Raw genomic sequence first — 19,724 nt, forward strand, 5'->3', positions numbered from 1 at the left:
ACTTTTTAAATGGTCTTTTGAAATGGAGATGATTAGTAGCCACAGATGTGGCCAGCTCTGCCTGCCTTGAGAATCTATCCACTCTGTCTAAATTCCAGACTATTTGGAACATTTAACCAGAATGGTCCAATATCCTCTGCCAAGTCTCTTCCCATTCAAGAAGTACTCTTGTATCATGCTCTCATTTAATCCTTATGGTGGCTGTCAGTGCAGACAGGGAAAAAACAAGAGGGGCCAAGACCATAAGGGCTGGGGGAAGGCTGAGAGAGGACCTCAGCCTTCATGTACAACGACAGTAGCAGGGATTCCGGGGCCAGCAGGGTTTAACTATATACCCAAGTGATTCCACTGATCAACATTTGCAACTTTGACTGAGACAGTCTCTATCCTCTCTGATTCTCAATTTTCCCCTATCTGTAAAAAAAAAAAGAAAATCTTAGCTGCCTCAGAGGGCAGAGGTGAGGGTGAAGTGAGGCATTGTGTCAATCTGAGGCAGAAGAGGCTCGACTGTAGTAGTCAGACACACACACACACACACACACACACACACACACACACACAGCACATACAATATACAACACGTGCCACACAGCATGAAGATACACCTCACATGCACAGCACACATGTACCACACACCCACCACCCCCATGCACACACCACACAGGACACGCACGCCCCTACACTCTTCACCATACCACTTCCCTACCCCCACCTCGCTGCCAACTCCTTCCCCTTTTTCTGAGCTTTACAGCACACCCAACTTTATATGCAAATTTAACAGATCCCAATATACTCTGGAGGATTTTTTTTTGTTCAAAAGATCAGTGTTGCCAGTTTGCTGCTCTCGGACAGTATCTTTGAACCTGTCCCCCAATTTCATCCTGCCATCAAGCTTGTCTCCATGTGGAGCAACTTCCACATTTGTGGGCTCTTCCTTGCCAGAGATCTGGCAGCATTTCCAGTTCTTAAGAGGAGCCAATATCATCAACCCCTCTGAGTCATTCCACCACAGTCCAAGGAATCCAGCCTCCCTGTGTGTGCTAAGTCGCTTCAGTCGTGTCTGACTCTGTGTGACCCCGTGGACAGTAGCCCACCAGGCTCCTCTGTCCATGGGATTCTCCAGGCAAGAATAGTGGAGTGGGGTCGCCATGCCCTCCAGGCCCAGCAAAGAGATATTTTCTGATGAGGACTTCTGAGCCGCAGGCCCCGCTGAGGAGAACGTGCAGCTTATCAAGCCGGAAGGCGTTTTGTGGCCGAGTCTGACTGAAACAGAAGTCGCTCTGTGTGTACGCGCGCGCGCGCACACACACACACACACACACACACACACACACACACACACACACACACAGCAGCATAGGGAAACCGTCATTTTCCTACTCGCCCTCTGACATCAGCCACCTTCTCTATAGCTACAGTTTCTCTTCAGTCAAACTGATCCCTGGCGATGAAACATGAGCCTGTCCCCCACCCGTCCTGCCGCCTTTCGCCTCACGCCCCCAGAGAAGAGTTTCTTCGTGAGGCAGCCGGTGAAGGTTTTTTTCCAAGTCACATGATCCAGGATGCAGGGGGAGAATCCTTCTTGGAACAGAGATGGGCCCAGAACCGAATCAGATGAGGAGAGATAAGGTGTGATGTGGGGAAGCCTATATAAGAATGGACGCAGGGCTGCCGCGAGCACTCAACCCACTGGCCCCGTCTCACGACACAGCCATGCATGTGCCCGCAGGCTCCGTCACCAGCCACTGGGGAGCCACGGGCCGCGGGTATTTCTGCTTCACCACGGCCTCGCTGGCTCTGTGTCTCGTCTTTGCTGTGGCGACCATAATGGTGTTGGTCGTTCAGAAGACGGTAAGTGGACTTCTCTTCTTTGCCTTTCCTTTCTGATTTATGTTCAGTTTTCTCCACAGAGACTTGGGGAGAAACAAAACAAAGAACCGATATCAAGAGAGAGAGGGAACAAAGAAACGGGAAACTCAATCCTCTCAAATAATTTGGCTTTTTGAGGGAAAATTTTGTTGAGCCATCACCTCCAAACTTTCTATATACACGTGAGCCAAAGAAGGGAGAGGCGCTATTAGCCTTGAGAAATTTTCCGAGAGGAAGGGGATATATATATATATATACACATACATATAGTGGATTCACTTCATTACATCGCAGAAATGAATGCAACACTTTAAAGAAATTAAACTGCAATAAAAATAATAATAAATGTTGCTGAACTAAAGACTTCTATTAAAGATGAAAGAGATAAGGAAACTTAATGACACATTTGTACAACCAGTATCATGTCTTTGATGACTTCAGACCAGATGCCAAGATTCCGTATTTTCAGTCCAAATGTTCCTGAGATTTCAGAGGCCTTGGCCAGAGCTAAGCACTTTTTTAGCCAGGAGCTAGGTTTCAGAGGCCAGAACAGGAAAGGGAGTGAAGAAAGGAGGCCAGAGAGAAGACCCGGGCTCTTCAGAGCTTGGGCATGTCAGTGTTAAAGCTCACAAGACAAGTTCAAAGCTTCCTCCGGAGCCACTGCTTTGAAGAGCCTAGCGTGTCACAAAAACATACTGCACCGAAGCAGAATGTAGAAATGTTTTTCACACCTGTTCCCTCGGAGACTGCTCAGAACTCTAAAGCTACAAGCAATTATGGGTACACACTGTGAAGTTAAGTGGTCTCAGGAAATTTACCTTTTTTTCTTTTTAAAGTAAAGGGTAAGAATTACTATGAAAACAGAGGAGGTGAAGGAGGAAGCTTCTTCATATTTTAGGAAATTGGTGTTTACAGCAAATCCACCAGGATGTATTTTAGAGAAAATACTGTACTCATAGTATATATTGCTCATGAATTTTTTAATGAAGTAATTTTGATAGTTTAAGAACTGTACCCCCAATACTACCACCCCTTCAAAGTACATACATTTCTATGTATTCCTTCAAAGCTCTTACTTTTCATAGTATTGCAATCCTGCAGAATTTGTTCTGGTTTCCTTCAGTTGTCTTAAGTTGAATGCTCTTTACCTTATTGATTGCTAAAAAGAACCAGGCTTTAAAAGGCTTTGGTATCTGCTCAAGTGTCCTCAAGAACTGACATTTAAATGAAGCTTTGAAACTCATACCTCCATAAAAGTGAAAGATAACAGAATTGCTAGCATTTGAGACTTAGACTATAAAGTTTATGAAACTCATCATTTATTGGGCTCATCTACACCTACTAGGAATAACACACTTGAGAATATTCTAGGACCCTTTTTATTCTGTACAGACTCTGTAACTTCTATAATTCTAATCTGAAGTAAACCAGAGGTGTATAATTTTACAGCAAGAGCCAAAGAAAAGAAATTAAAGTGGTCTTCGAAAATGTCTTTAGTTAAAGGCTGTAGCTAGAACTGGTATGAGAGAGAGAGAAGGAAGGAAAGAAAAAGGGAAAAAGAGAGAGAGAAAGACATGATAGTGGTACATGGTGTGGTGGTGACATATAAAACTAGAAAGAGCTCCAGAATGGTCCTAATTCAAGTTCCATATTTGGTGGAATTGATTCTTTCCATGAAGGAACTGGAGTGGATCTTTCTGCCTCAGTTTAGTAAATGTGGAAAATGAGGAACAGAAAGGGGACAGGGCTTGACCTGAGTCGTCCTGAGAAAGTGGTAGTCAAGACTGGTTGGCTATTTATTGAGGACACTGTTCCCTTTGAGGACACAGACAGCCACAGAAGCACTAAAAAAAACTCTGTTCCTCCTCTTCTCTTGGGAGTGTGACCTTCCTGGCATCCAATTCCTTGACTTCCCCTCATTCTGGGAGATGAAAAGATTCACTTCACAATCTGACTCTAGGGTTTGATGTACTATGATTTCTTAGCCTGAGAAATATCAGTTACTTGCTTAAAAGTATTGTGATACACAAGTTAAGTGTTTTACACATATCATTTCCAATAATTTGTTCAGATATTAACTGTCAGAAAAACTAAGAAGAGAGAGTTATCTCCTTGAACTTGAGTTATCAGGAAAAACTTCCTGAGGGAAGAGGCTTCAGTACAGGTACAACTTAGACAAATGAAGCGACTCTTAACAGGACTCCCAATAAAGAAGTCAATGGGAGATACCTAAGGACCTTAAACTCATAGCCCAATTATTAAAAGTGAAATGGATTGATGGCCACCCAGCAGTCTTGTGAGGGTGGATGGGGGCAAGGGTGAGAACCGTGAGCTGGTTCTACTGGCCTAAGAAGTCCCCACCATTACTGTGTGTGTGCTCAGTCATGTCTGACTCTTTGCATCCCCATAGACAGTAGCCCCCCAGGCTCCTCTGTCCATGAAATTTTCCAGGCAAGAATACTGGAGTGAGTTGCCATTTCCCCCTTCAGGGGAGTCTTCCTGACCAGGGATCGAACCTGAATCTCCTGCATTGATAGGTAGATTCTTAACCACTAAGCCACGTGGGAAGCCCCCAGAAGTCACAGTTCTAAATAAAAAGACACATGTACAGACAAAATTGAAACAAAATTAACTTATAATATATAATAAGTGATGGAATGTAGACACACAGGGCTACCATGAAACCACAAGTTAAGGAGATGGAATATTTCCCCAGGCAGATCTAAGGAAAACTTCACTGGAGATTGGAGTTTCAGTTTGGCTTGAGAAATGTGCACAATTTCAAACAGGTCTCTGGAGGTCAGAGGAGACAGTATTCCGGGCCAATGGATCAGCATGAGAAAAGTGAGAAGTGTAGGACATGTAGGAAAATCAACAAAGATCGCCTTGAGATTTGGCTTGAAAACCAAATAACTCCAAAGTCAAATTCCTTGGGAGAGGCAAAGAACTTAGGTTTCACCCTTAAAGATTTACTGAGCATCTACTGTGTGCAGGACAGTAATGTTCTAAGTAATGGATATAGAACTTTGATCAAAGCCAAAAATATCTCTGCTTTCAAGTTACTTATGGAACTTATTGCCTACTGATGTCTTAAGTCTCTGCAGTGGCTATATTTTATTTACCTTTAAACCATTATATTCATTTAAAAATACTATATTCACATGGTTTAAGAAAAGTAACTAGTAAACAAGGGCAAAGAAAAAAGTAGAAATCTCTCACACCCTCTCCACCCAACCACCAATCCCTCTTCCCTGAGATAAGGACAATTGACAGATTCTTTCACGTCCTTCCAAAAATCTATGCTGTACAAACATATAGTACTCACATGTCATTATAGCAAACCCATAAACTTGCAGCTGGCTTTATTGACTTAATATATCTTGGAGATCCTTCCATGTCAATACATGGAAGTCTATCTCATTCTTTTGAAGAGTCACATAGCATTCTATTGTACTTCATATTTCATCTGTGTCTGGTGAAAGACACAAGTTTCTTTCCAGAAGTTTTGCTCACTGTGCACATCTGCAAGTCTATCTGTGGGATAAATCCCTGGAGGTGGGAATACAATGTGTACTTTTCAAGAGATTGTACTCAATATTCTTGAGGAAGTAGAAGTTCTACCAACAAAGAGACAGATCTTCACAGAAAAGAAAATTGATTTCTTATGAAGTAATTACAACAGAGTACATGCACATGTGTCAGAATGAAATGTCACACAACTTATACAGCAAAGAGAAAAAAATTTCTCATATCTCCTCCAGAGACAAAGGGTTATAAATAGATCATATATAGGCTATAAGATGGACAGGCTTCCCACACGGTTCAGTGATAAAGAATCTACCTGCCAAGTGGGAGATAAGGGTTTGATCCCTGGATCAGGAAGATGCCCTGGAGAAGGAAATGGCAACCCACTCCAGTATTATTACCTGCGAAATCCCATGGACAGAGGAGCCTGGCGAGCTACAGTCTATGGGGTCATAAAAGAGTTAGGCAGAACTCAGCAACTAAATAATAGCAATAAGGTTGACACTAGAGGTGTTCACAGTTCAAGTGGCTTGGAGGCCTTCAATCTTAAGAAATGTTTCTGTTATAAACCAAAAGCCTGGTCTTGTCTAGCCCCTGGAGAGATCTATTTACATTTCACAATTTTAGAGTAAGGAATGTATTCTAGAAATTCTAGTTGTATTCTAGAAATGTATTCTAGAATATACTCATATATTCTAGAAAGAAGAGAAAGCAACTGCCTTCTTTCCCTTTATAAACAAAGAAAACTCCTTTTATTAAAAAAAAAATTATCCTTACAATACCACTCTACTTCCCCACCAAGAGTTGAATTTAGGGGTAGTGATTGGTGGTGATGGTGGTAAGGTTTTAGGTTTGCTTTCACTCCAGATAAAATACAGGGATGAACTGAAATGCCCTGTGATATTTCTCTCTACCCAACTTACTCTCTCCAATGCAGTCAATTATTTATCCAAATAAGTTGACTGAGCAACTTCTCCAGGGAAAGCCCTAGGCTAAGTTGTAAGGGAAGAACCCAAGTGGACAAGGTGGGAGCCCTGTTTTCTGAGAATCTCTGAGTGGGAGAGGGGAGGCCCAAACCCTCAAGTGCTTGAATTTGGGGCAGAATGGCACTAAATGTGGGCTTCCCAGGTGGCACTCGCAATAAAGAACCCATCTGCCAATGCAGCAGATGCAAGAGATGCAGGTTTTATCCCTGGGTGGGAAGATCCCCTGGAGGAGGGCATGGCAACCCACTCCAGTATTTTTGCCTGGAGAATCCCCAAGGACAGAGGAGCCTGGTGGGCTACATCCATAAGGTCAGAAAGAGTCAGACACGACTGATGTAACTTAGCATGCATGCACTGCACTCAATGCCATAAACCAGAAGAGAGGAGGACAATTTCTGCTCAGGGTGAGGAAGGGGTTTGCAAAAGAGGTTAGAAGGGAAGCTGAACCTCCTCCAGGAATTAAAAAGATCATGTCTGATTCCCGAAGTTTTATTTTGAAAAAATTTAAACCTACTGAAAAATAGAATGGTAAATACACATATAATCTTTCACCTACATTCAATAAGTATTAATATCTTGCCATATTTCTGCTTCTTTCCATATATACAAAAGTAAGGTTCAGTCAGGGTGACCTTTCACCCACATGTATTTCAGCACCCATCACCTACTAACTGCGTGCCATCATCATGGCCAAGAAAGTTAACGTTATCTTGGCAGCATCAGTTTATAATAATACATAGTCTGTATTTTAATTTCCTCCAATTTCAAAAATGTCTTCTACAGCTGTTGTGCCTTTTGTTTCTCGATCCAGAATCTACTCTCAGGTCACATACAGAGTTGGTTTCATCTGTTTTAACTTGGAATGTTATTATTTAAAAGGTGGCTCTAGAAGCTTATTAGAAATGCAGACTCTCGGGCCCCGCCTTAGACATAATGAATCAAAATCTGCATTTTAATAAGGTTATTGGAGAAGGAAATGGCAACCCACTCCAGTATTCTTGCCTGGAAAATCCCATGGATGGAGGAGCCGGGGAGGCTACAGTTCATGGGGTCACAAAAAGTCAGACACGATTGAGCAACTTCACTTTTTTATGGTGATCTATACGCTCATTACAGCTTGAGAAGCAATGATCTAACAATCTCCTCTGCTCTCTGTTGTTTTTTCATGACACTGACATTTTCAAAGGATCCAGGACAGTTCTATTGTCATGTTTTGGGACTGTTGGTGTTTATTCACAATAATATTCAGATGAAACATTTTTGGCAAGAAAAGGACATAAGCAATGTTATATTCTTCTTTTTCGCAGCAGGGCTAGAAGCATATGTCAGGTTGCCCCAATACTGGCAATAACATTTAGTCACTTGATTCAAGGCATGACCACTGTCTGTCTTCATATTGAAAGTGAAGTCACTCAGTCGTGTTCGACTCTGCGACCCCAAGGACTGTAGCCTACCAGGCTCCTCCATCCATGGGATTTTCTAGGCAAGAGTACTGGAGTGGGTTGCCATTTCCTTCTCCAGGGGATCTTCCCAACCCAGTGATTGAACCGGGGTCTCCTGCATTGTAGGCAGACTCTTTACCGTCTGAGCCACCAGGGAAGTCTTCTTGGTAAACCACTTTAATCTTTCTTATTAAGTCATCTACAGGGTAATACTTCAAAGGCATTGAAAGATCCTTCATTCCATGGTTTTGGCATTCTTTGGTGATGACCCTCACCTGAGTCAGCAAATGTACTGAGGGTTGAGGAATGATGGTTTCCTCATTCTTCCACTCCTTCTGCACTTCAGTACCCTCAGTCAGTTCAGTTGCTCAGTCTTGTCCGACTCTTTGCAACCCCATGGACTGCAGCACGCCAGGCTTCCCTTTCCATCATCAACTCCTGGAGCTTGCTCAAACTCATATCCATTGAGTCAGTGATGCCACCCAACCATTTCTAGCTGGCCTGCATCAGTGGAGAACAGTTCTCCAAGAGGAGATGGTGCCAGGCATTCTAGGTGGGGCTGGAGTAAGGTGAGGCACAGAACAGATCTCAATCCAGACTGCACCAGGGAGCGGCAGGACTTACAGCCAGGTGGCAAGAAGCACAGATAGAAGAAGATGACAGGAAGCAGCCCCATCAACAGACTAGGAAGGTTTCCCGGACCCATCCATAAGCTCAGCTCCACACTCAGCCTCCAGTAGCCATTTCCCCCATTCCTGTGGACAGGCAGACCTCAGTGTTCAGACTGTCTGTTGAATAATGTCTTTAAGTCCTTATTATTCAAAGTGTGGTCCCTGGCCCCAAAGCATTGGCATCATCTGGAAGATGATTTCTTCAGAAGTCATTTCATTAGAAATGTAAAACTTAAGGGCCCATGCCTGACCTACAGAAGTATAATTAGCATTTTAACAAGACCCGCAGTAAGAGAAGCACTGCTTTAAGCCCCTGTATTCCAATGACCACTTTCACTAACATTAGCAAAACCAAGGCTACCAAGGAAAATTTTTCTAGTACCTCAATCCACTTTCTCATGGAGTCTCAAGAGAATTTCCTGCCCCAGCTGCATCCTGCCCTACCCTAGAGGGGCGACGTGGCTTGGGATTGAAGAGCATTGCCTTTGAAGTCAACATGCCCCATTATGAATCCTTTCCCGCCTATTCACCATCTAAGGGACCTTCTATAGCCACTAAGCTGTTTCTCTAAGTCTCAGTCAATCACTAAGTCTTGGGGTAAAGATAAAATAAGACAATGCATGTAAAGCATTTAGCCCCTGATGATTCAGTACCCTCAGTCAGTCAGTTCAGTTGCTCAGTCTTGTCCGACTCTTTGCAACCCCATGGACTGCAGCACGCCAGGCTTCCCTGTCCATCATCAACTCCTGGAGCTTGCTCAAACTCATGTCCATTGAGTCAGTGATGCCACCCAACCACCTCATCCTCTGTCGTCCCCTCTGAAGTACCCTCATTAAGTGCTTAATCGCATTAGTTCAAAAATAAGAGAGGCATTCCTGGTAAAGGTCTCCACGGCCCACCTTACAAGATGTGAGGCCACCTGGCATAGTCCAAACATCAGTTGTCTCTGGCCATTTTCAAAAAGAGAGGGCATCTTTTGTCAAAGTAGATTTAGGAGCTGATTTCCCTGCACAGGATTGCTCTGTGAAAAGAAATGAAGCTTTAAAGGTATTGAAACAGATTACACCCTTGGTTAGGATTAAGAGGGTAACCAAAATAGCCACCATTTCCAAGCACTTGCTATTTATGCATAATATCTTACAATGTCCATAACTTTATGTATAATATCTTATTATGTCAATAATCCAGTGGAGGGAGGGATTATTAGCCTTGCAATCACAGTGATTAAAGGAAATGGGAAAACAGAGTCCTAGGCAGAAAAGATGACTGGAACAGCTCATTTCACCTGGGAACAAAAAGGTTAAATGTAGGGAGGGTTCCTCCCTGCATACACAGAAACGTTGTCGAGGATACCGGTGAGATACTCAGAGCCTGAAAAAGAGAGAGAGAGAGAGAGAGAGAAGCATACTTAAGGAAGTGTAGCTGGTTGGTATCCATGGAAACCAAGTTTCCTGAGCTACTCCAGCGAAAGTGAAAGTTGCTTAGTCGTGTCCGACTCATTGCGAACCCAGGGACTGTATAGTCCATGGAATTCTCCAGGCCAGAATACTGGAGTGGGTAACCTGACTCTTCTCCAGCAGATCTTCCCGATCCGGGAATCGAACCAGGGTCTCCTGCATTGCAGGCGGATTCTTTACCAGCTGAGCTATGAGGGAGCTACTCAGTGGAGCTGAGAATGACAACCTGGGAGGGCCCATTTGCTTCTGTCTGTTTCTAGCCTGTTTACTATTTACCTCAAAGCCAAGTTGCTAAGCATGGTGGTTCACATTTCTTCAGCCAAGACCCAGATCCCCAGGCTAGGTTTGGGAAAGAATTCTTAGACTGGGAGGTACCTTACTAAAGAGGAGTAGATAAATGGACAGCACTCAGCATAGTGTCAAGGGCATAGAGGGTCCTCAACAAAATTTAATTTGTCCTCTCTTTATACCCTACTTCTCCACCTCCAAATGCAAAGACTACTAACAGTAGGGCACATGGGGGGGCAAGGAGAATGAGTTGGTCTATCCTTGGCTTCTGAAGACAGCATCTCTCTTGGGGCATAGAAAGAACACTGGAGAATTTCATTCTAGGATCTGCCACCAACTCACGAGTATCTCAGTCTCCTTGTCTGTAAAAATTGGCTTGATGGACTAAACGATGCCTTCATTCCCCTCTGGCCCTGATTCTTTGATCCTGTCTCCTGTGGGTAGCTAAGGGAACCTATGGAGACCTGTTGTCATGCTAGGAGCTCTTCAAGGCAGCAATAGTCACACGTCTGTCTTGGATGCCATGGGTCCTGGGCTAAGGTTTAAGCAACAGGATTCTTCCCTGTACTATGACGCTTTGTTTTTGACATCCCCTGTCTGAAGCTAGAAAACCAGAAAGCCTTCAAATGACCACACCCCCATCTCACCAACCCGGACTCCCCATGTAAATTAGATCTCTTCTCAGATAGTATGTCTTATATCCTTGCTACTCAAATTGTGTTCCGTGGGCCAGGAGATCTGCTGTCACCTGAGAGCTTATCAGAAATAGACTCTCAGGCTCCACCCACACCTGCTGAATCAGAATGTTCATTCTAACAGCTCCCCAAGTGATTCGTACACATTCGTACACATGTTCAAGTGCTATCTGGAAACATGCTGCCTCTCTCCCTTGTAGCTCTTGCAATTCTAGTTTTACATTTATCTGTATGTTCTGAACGACTGCTTTAATGATTGAGCCATAAAATCTGCAGGATGTCTTCCAATGACTTGGAGCCTGGCATACCCTAGGTGCCCATTTGACGTGTGCTGAATGTACAATTCTCTGGTATTTCCCAAATGGCAGTAGCCACCATGATGGCTCCTCTGGGGTTGTTGCTCCGGCATTCTCTCCTTGTCCCTGGGTATGTTCCAGGGCAGCCAATGAAGTCCACCGTCTTAGCACCACACTTAAACGTACATGTTTTTCTTCATGTGTGTGCACATCACAACTAATTGACGGACATGCTTGGCAGTAAGCCAGATGTTTATTAACTTATGAAAGGCTGTTTGTTGTCTCAGGAGGCAACCAGGAGGGGAATCTATGACATCAGATTTTCCTTTGAACTGTGTGTGTCCCTGAGAGACCACAGATGTACAGTGCTGTTAACTAGGTTAAGAGCTTTCAGCCAAGGCAATAAAATCATAGACTATGGGAGCAAAGAGGAAAGGACCTTTCAAGCCAAGTTCACTTCTTTCCCCCTGATAAGCTGAAGCTCCTGAGTTTATACTGACTTCCTCCTCTAGATCAGTGCTCTGCAGGGCTGTGCCTCAGGACACCTCCTCAACTCCGTACCACCCGCTTGGGCTGGAGAGGAGAGTCACTGATCAGAAGGGCTGTCAGTGGAAGGTAAAGGGCAGAGTCCCTAGAGCAGTGGCAGGATAAAAAGAGAACTCTAGATGGTCCTAGGTGTTCCGACACAACAATAAGAAAATAAGATGCAGGCAGCAACTAACTTCCTGCCCCATTAGATGCTGGGAAGTTGTTTTCATCCATGTAAATGCTCACATTTCTTTAGGTCTTTATTAATATCTCAACCCAATACACTACAGGAGACCTCGACCTGAGTACGTCAAAAGATAAACAAGACACTTCATTCCTTATCGGCAGGACAATGAGGGGTGTCTCCAAGGTTGAGGTGGGGGAAAGGGGGAGAGAGCCCAAGGGTGGGAAAACTAGTCTCTGAAGAATTTTTTTAACTTCACTGGAGGATAATTGCTTTACAATGTTGTGGTGGTCTCTGCTGTATATCAATGAGAATCAGTCATAAATATATATACATACATACATACATATATATATATATATAGGCTTCCCAAGTGGCATTAGTGGTGAAGAACCCGACTGCCAATGCAGGAGACATAAGAGATGCAGGTTTGATCCCTGGGCCAGGAAGATCCCCTGGAGAAGAGCATGGAAACCTACTCCAGTATTCCTGCTTGGAGAATCCCATGGACAGAGGAGCCTAGTGGGCTACAGTCCATAGGGTCACAAAGAGTCAGACACAACTGAAATAACTTAGCATGTATACACATAGACAGATGGATAGATAGATAGATAGATCGATCTCCTCCTCCTTGAACCTTCTTCGCCCGCTCCCTATTCTACCCCTCCAGGTCAATCACGGGGTGCCAGGCTGGGTCCCTGTATCACACAGCAGCTCCCTGCTAGTTACCTGTTTTACACATGATAGTGTGTGTGTGTATATGTCAGTGCTACTTTCTCAATTTGCCCTACCCTCTCCTTCCCCCATTTGAGTCAGCTGCAGTGAGGGGGATGAATATAGGGCCTATTATACAGAGGGAAGTAAGTCAGAAAAAGAAAAACAAATATTGCATATTAAGGCATATATATGGAATCTAGAAAAATAGCACTGATTAACTTATTTACAGGGAAGACGTGGAGACACAGACATAGAGAACAGTTTCTGAGAAATTTATTGGGGTGAAATACTGCCCGTCTGCTTCTGTTGCTTACTAGCTCAGCACATGTGAGCAAGACCTCCTTTCCTCCCCTCCATTCCCCAACCCCACAGGTCCTCCTTCAGAAGACAATCTGCTATCAGATTGTCTGCCAGCAACCTCTTACTTAACTGTGTGACTATTTATACATACAGTTATGCTTATGCTAGAAAAACTAATAGAAAACATATGTGAACATTAACATAAATAATATACATTTATGCTTATTTATGTTATATACATATTTAGATATTAGAGTCAAATGTAAATCTGCAATAAATCCACAAGGACAGGGACCCAATTTTTAATCATTTATGGTATCTTCACAATGCTTGACACATAGTCATTCTATCAATTCAGAATTTCCAACCACAGGAGAAACAGTACCTTCCCAGGTATATTTACAACATACTTTCACTGTTTGCTGAATCAAACATAGAAAAAAAGAGCCCACATATATTTATACACTACAGTTGTTTGCCTTATGTTAATCAAAGTAGGAAAAAATAGTACGTGTGGTGGTGAAAAGAAAAAGCACTGGACTGAAAGTTAAGAGTTGCAGATTCTCATCCCTGATGGCCATACACTGTTTACCTCTCAGCTTCCAGTTCCTCACCTGTGAAACATGGATAGTAATCCTCCAATATTATTTCTGATAAACAGGTTGTAAAGCTCATGTAAACTAAGTCAGTGAATTAGTTTCTGGGTTTTATTTTTTTTTAATCTTAGAGTCAGATGGAACACAAATTCTAAATTATACAACACTTTGAGGGCAACCAAAATGGAAAAGAAAAAGACTAGCTGTTTCAATCTGACGACATCTTCATCTGATTTTTTTTTTTACTTTTCTCTTTCTTCTCTTCCAGGACTCCATTCCCAACCCGCTGGGCCAATTCCCCCTTAAAGGAGGTAAGACATTGGAATTAGGAGTAACTGTGCAGGGGATAGTCCATATCACATCACAGATGATTAACCACCAGAAACATCATGAGTGTCCAACAGAGTGGGTGGGGACGGAGGTGGGCTGTCAGGGCCAAGCTGATGCATCTCCATTCATCTGAGAGGCTCCTGAGCTGTACTCACGTCCCCAGGTTCTCCTACCAGCCTTCAACCCTCCCACTAGTGAAAATTCTGGCTTTGGTACAGGCTGGCCCACGGACACAGAGAGGAACACAAAGCGGTATTGTGTTAAGAGTTTAAAATCTAGAGTCAGGTGATGTGGATATGAATCTTGGCTCTACATCCCACCTGAGAAACTTGGTTCCTTATCTATGAAATTAGAGTAATAACTACGACCTCACGAACGTATTGGAGAAACGATTAGATCTTTTCTGGAAATTGTTTTGCGTGGTGACCAACATATAGTAATCATTAAGTAACTGGTTACAGCCCAAATGCATAATGAATTTGGTTTGTCAAATAGACCTTCCCACGCCCCATATTTTTCTGTTACTAAAGTCACTAATCAATGGGTTGTCTCTACTAGCCCCAGAGTGGTGAGATGCAGAGTTAGGTTAATATGGAAAAGTGAAAAACTTTGAAAACATCTGATGAATGCTTTCACTGCACAAAAAAAGGAAAAGTAAGACCAAGTGAAGGGTCTTGTTCAGGGTATTATGGAGTCAAACTTAGAACCCAGATGTCCTCGTCTCTAATCCAGTGTTCTTTCAACCCAGAACACTAACCCCATCTCAGCCCTGTCACCTTTAGAACCTGGAGAGCAAGCACAGTTGGGCAACCAGACAGCTCAGAGGAAAAAACTAAGAGAGAAAGAGTGGGTCATCATAGGCACTTGGACAGACACACCAGGGCATGCTTAGGACCAGCATGTGTGTGCATACAGTTCCTCACACCAAGAGCAGTCACACCTGGAGTTCCTTCAGGACACCCTGAGCCCTGCTTCTCCTTCTGTTTGCCACCCAGAGACTTGGCAAGCAAGGGCAGAATCCCCTAAAGGGAGCAGCACTCTGGGTATTTCAAGGCAGACCGATAATTACAGCTTTGTCAACAATAGCTGAACTTTGGCTGGAATTACTTAGCGTGTGACCTCGATTCCCACCAAGCCTCTGTAGACCCTCACATCAAGGTGAAGGGAGCATGGCATAATGCAGAAGCTAGCAGGCTTCTTCTGTAGATGGCTAGACAGTAAACATTTTAGGCTTCGCAGGCCACGAGGTGCCTGCTGCAATGAGCCCACTGCTGGAGAGCAGAGTGGCCGCAGACGCTGTGTAAATGAGCAGGCACGTTTGCGGGCTTATCAGGCTTCATTCACAGAGTGAGGTGGTGGCCAGGATCCCACCCACAGGCCAAGGTTTGCGGCCCACCTTCATGGAAACAGTACTGGCTTTGGAATCAGAACATGGAGCCTTGCAAGAAACCAAACACGCTGAGTAAATGTCATTTTCCCTTCCCCTGACTCATTGTTTCACATCCATCCAGATTCTCCAAGTTTTGACAAGAGCTTCACTTTTCAAGGCGGGGGGTGGCTCTTTAAGGAAAGCATGACCTCAATGACAAGGACAGTTTTTGACCAGGCAGCGCGACCTCAGTCATGCTGGGTCTTGGTTACTGCACTTCCATCATTGTAGGTTGTCAACTACAGGGAGTCTCACAAGTGATCCCCTTCTCCTGCAGTCAACTATACTTTTCTCTGAGAGCACATCCTTTTCTATGTTGTTTTGGTGTGAAAATGTCCTTTCTGTTACAACACAAAGTTGATACAGATGGGAATCAGGTTGGCTTGCTTTTTACTCAGAGTTATTTTGTCTGTTTGTTTGAACAACAACAGGCAAAATAAGAAGCTGCCCATTCTATACTGGTCACTGAATTTACATTTTGGAGTCATTAATTTTGGTTTTGAAGTAATTATTTTGGTCCACAGAAATTCAAAATTTTGGCAGCCATGGACTAGAACATTTATCAGATTGCTTCTTACATGGGTCGTCACTGTGGATGTCAGAACACAAACTAATCCAAAACCAACCACAGTTCACAATTCAATGTTTTTGCAACCAGGTTAAAAAATGCTAATAATTCTCACTAGGGCCCTTCCCACACTTCCCCTGGATTTATCTTAGCCTCCATCCTATAAGCAAACAACTTGGGGATTAATAGTCCTGTGTGGCAGGTGGTGAGCTGAGGCGCAAGGAGTCAAGGTGACTTGTGGAAGGTCGTCTAGGGAACTGATGGCAGAGCAGGAGTCAGAATCCAGGGCTCCTCTCTAGCCCCACATGATTGTTGCCGAAACCCAGCCTCTGTTCACGGGTGCTGAATAGAAACACGGGGACAGAGTTTTGGGAGAAGTAGAAAAGAGAAAGGAGAAAAGCTTTTATTGCTTTGCCGGGTAAAGCAGGCCACAGTGGGTTCATGCCCTGGAGACTATGTGACCCATCCTGGAGGAGGTAGTAAGGAGTTGTGTTCAGGGAGCAGGGCATGATCAGCTCATGGACTGTTCTTGGATCGGTTGGCAACAAGGTGAAATTTCAAGCATTGTCAACCTTCCAGGTCAACCTTCTGCTCTCAACCAGTCTAGTGTCTATGTTCTTGTGGTCAGCAGTTTTCATCTGCGGGGGTTGGGGGGGGGGTCCGCTTCCTAAAAAACAACTTAGGGATGTGTGTCAGGCCTTTATCTGTATCTTTCAGGAAACTGGGGGTTTGTGATTCTGTTATGTGGAAGAAGTATAGTCTATAGATTGTTACCAGTTTCTTAGCCCGACAGCTATTCTTTGCTCCTACGTCTTCACATTTCCCAATCACTGACTCTTGAGTCAGCATTTTTAGGCAAAGACACAGGGGCTTGTACACAGTTTCATGATGTGCTTCGGCCATAAAATGTCAGTGACCTACTACTGTGTGTGGTCCTTGGCTTTCTCTTGCTCTTCAATGCAAGTCTCCACCTGTCTTAACTTGGCCACCTACAGACACGGTGGTCAGATGAGGTGGAAAGAACACTACCTTGGAGCAAGACCTGGGCTCCAGAGCTGACTCCACACTAGCAGGCTGCATTTCTCAGGGCAGGTCTGAAACACAAAAAGACGGTGCGCTGAATGAATGGGAAGGGTCCTTCCAGCTGTGGTGCTTTACGATATTCTAACCTTTCCTTCAGTATGTAAACACAGAAAAAAGAAAGTCCAAAAAGATGATTCCTAATAATCTTGAGGAAGTCTGCAGGCTTCCTGCAGGAGGCACAGCCTCGTCCCCAACAAACCCCCTGTAAACAGGCAGAGGCCGCGAACTCCCTTTGGAAAGGCCACGGCAAGGCATCCCTGGGCAGAGGGGCGCTGTCTCCCAGAGGCTCCGGGGCAGCATGTGGTTTGCCACCGGGGTGGATGAGTGCAGAAGCTGGACCCTTACCAGGCAGCCCTGTGGCACCGGCCGATGGAAACTGCCCACCAGGAAGCCAGCAGCAGCCTAGAGCCTGGCAAACAGGGCCAAGCACACAAACCAAAGCAACGTTCACACAGGACGACTCTTAGCTGCAGGGAAACCGCAGAACGCCAGGCCTTTTCTGTAAGGAGAGGATGTCTGAGTCCCAGCACTCACCTCCCACTCCCGGCCAGGAGACTTGTCACCGGCAGACCGCCACCTCGCCCCCACTCCCTTGTGCTTAGGACTCGGGGCCCTGGGCGGAGGCTCAGCTGGGACTGTGGGCAGCCAGGCAGGGCCCCGGGAGGAGAACCTTCTCCTTTCCTCTAGCAAACAGAGTCACTAAGGGCTCCTTCACAAAGCCGCTCCGAGGGCAGGATGGGACCACAGATACGACCCTTGTCCGCCACACGGTTGGGCACGGGGTCCGGGAGAGCCCGGAGAGGGGGGCTGTGCCGCTTCTCGTCATCCTCGTTCCTGTCTCCTGCCTCCCCCACATTCTGAATCTCACATGTTCTCCTGTTTGTGCCGTATTTGCCCCAACCCCAGAACAAGCCCCCATGTCTGATCTCCCCAGAGTTCCAGAAGCACCCACGTTTGTGTGCAGGAAAGCTGACAGCAGGATTTAGGGAATGCGGAGAGGCTGGTGGGGTGGTGCCTTCCAACATGGAGGATGAGGCAGAACAGAGTTTCAGATCCCACGCGATTGCGAGGCCTCTGCACCCTACCCAGCAGGTAGAGCACTCTCAGGAGACAGCGCTCTTCCCTTGGGTTCAGCCCTCTAGCACACATACTGACCCACCCCGCTTCCACCTGCTTCCATGCCCTTCTTCTTCCCAATTTCATCACCCATCACTTCCCCTCACAAACTCGGCAGAAAGTCAAACTCCTGACTTCACTGCAAAACAATTTTGGTCACCTTGGTCTCAGTCCCAGGCATTTCCAGCATCCCAGCAACCAAGTATCAATTCTTACCTGCACTGGAGGAATTCCGTAGATGACTTGTAAATCAGTTTTTCTTTTATTCCCCAGCTAGGCAGGTGTGAGGATGTGATGGGATGTAGATAATAAACACTGATGGGCACTTGCTTTTGGCCAAGCACTGGGCCGAGGGCTTCGTGATTCACTTGTGCAGTCTCACAACAAACCCCAGGATAATTATTAGCCCCTTGATATTTTTAAGTGGGAAACTTGAGCACAGAGAGGTTTACCGACTTGCCTAAGATTGCACAGCTAGCAAGGAGTGGGGCCTGACCTCAAAGTCCAGGCTGAGGTGCCTGGGAGCCCTTTGGCTTATCCAGGATGTCAGGGTCAAGATGCTGAGTGCAACATGACTGTGCTTCCGTTCAGGGTCCCCACCAGCGCTCCAAGGCCAGGAATCCCCCAGGGCTCTCTGTCACGTCCTCCACACCTGCTCCTGAAGCTGTTTGTCTTCCGGTCACTGGAGCGTGCTCCCTGGTGTTGAGCTCTGGGCCAGAGAGGGCCAGTAGGGCACCTCCACACGTGGATCCGCACGAGAGGCAGATCCAGGGGATCTGGAGGCCAAATTCAGGCCCCAGCTTGGCAGCGGAGGATCCTGAGACCTGGGAGGATCCTCCCCCCACCCCTACTGCCAGCCAGTTAAGAGAATCCGCCTTCCCTGTGAGTGTCACGTGCCCCCTAATATCCAGAGGTTCCTGGGGGCCCTGTGGAAACAGACCACCTGGAGGAGTCCTGAACCCTCTTGTGTGTGCCCCATCCCCCACCCGAATTCAATCCCCAGCTGAGGAAGAGGGGCAAAAGGCCGGGAACCGGGTTGAACTTCGGCCCGCACAAGAGGCAGGTAGAGCTGCAGCCACCTCCTGCCCTCGAAGCGCGGAACACAGCAAGCAGAGACCTCGCATCTGTCAGATGGGCAGAGTGGGATCTAACTGCCCAGTCTGCTGGTTGTCGTAGTTTTTTTTTTTTCTTTTTTTCCCCCCACACTAAGCGGGGTACAACTGCTCAGCGGTCACTGCTTTTCACGTAGTCACAGGCCTCAAGGAACTTACTTGCCTTTATGTTCATTTTAAACCCATTCACTCAGAGCTCACTCTGAAACTGTCTTTTTCTTAAGGCAGAGCTAACCGGGATCAGGGAACCTCTCTAACAGAAATAAACTAGAAAATGGGCCACAAAGAATAAGGTGGGACAGGGTCCTGGAGAGGCCATCAGAGTGCTAAAGCCATCTGTGTTTAACCCCTGACCCGTGTCACCCAGAGGAGAGGAGAGGGAAGGGAAGATGGGGGTGGGGGGAAGACAGGAGGAAGGGAAGAAAAAGGAAAAGAATTCAGATCATCGAGGCGCATATTAACATTTATACTTGAATTTTGCACATACCCATGTCACAAGTCTTTAAATCCAGGAGAAAAATCCCCATCTTTC

The 19,724-nt window shown here is 45.4% G+C and overlaps 1 protein-coding gene across 1 annotated transcript in view; it reads left to right on the forward strand.

Annotated features, from left to right (window-relative positions):
- The first annotated feature begins 1,356 nt into the window (after nt 1-1,356).
- TNFSF8 (TNF superfamily member 8) overlaps nt 1,357-19,724 on the forward strand; it is a 30,547-nt gene continuing 12,179 nt past the window's right edge. The window contains exons 1-2 of the mRNA XM_061163327.1: nt 1,357-1,851; nt 13,823-13,865. Coding sequence (XP_061019310.1) covers nt 1,657-1,851; nt 13,823-13,865 — 238 coding nt within the window. The 5' untranslated portion in view covers nt 1,357-1,656. The remainder of the gene's footprint in view (nt 1,852-13,822; nt 13,866-19,724) is intronic.

The sequence above is a fragment of the Dama dama genome, chromosome 16 (genome assembly GCF_033118175.1).
Source record: "Dama dama isolate Ldn47 chromosome 16, ASM3311817v1, whole genome shotgun sequence".
NCBI classification, from domain to species: domain Eukaryota; kingdom Metazoa; phylum Chordata; class Mammalia; order Artiodactyla; family Cervidae; genus Dama; species Dama dama.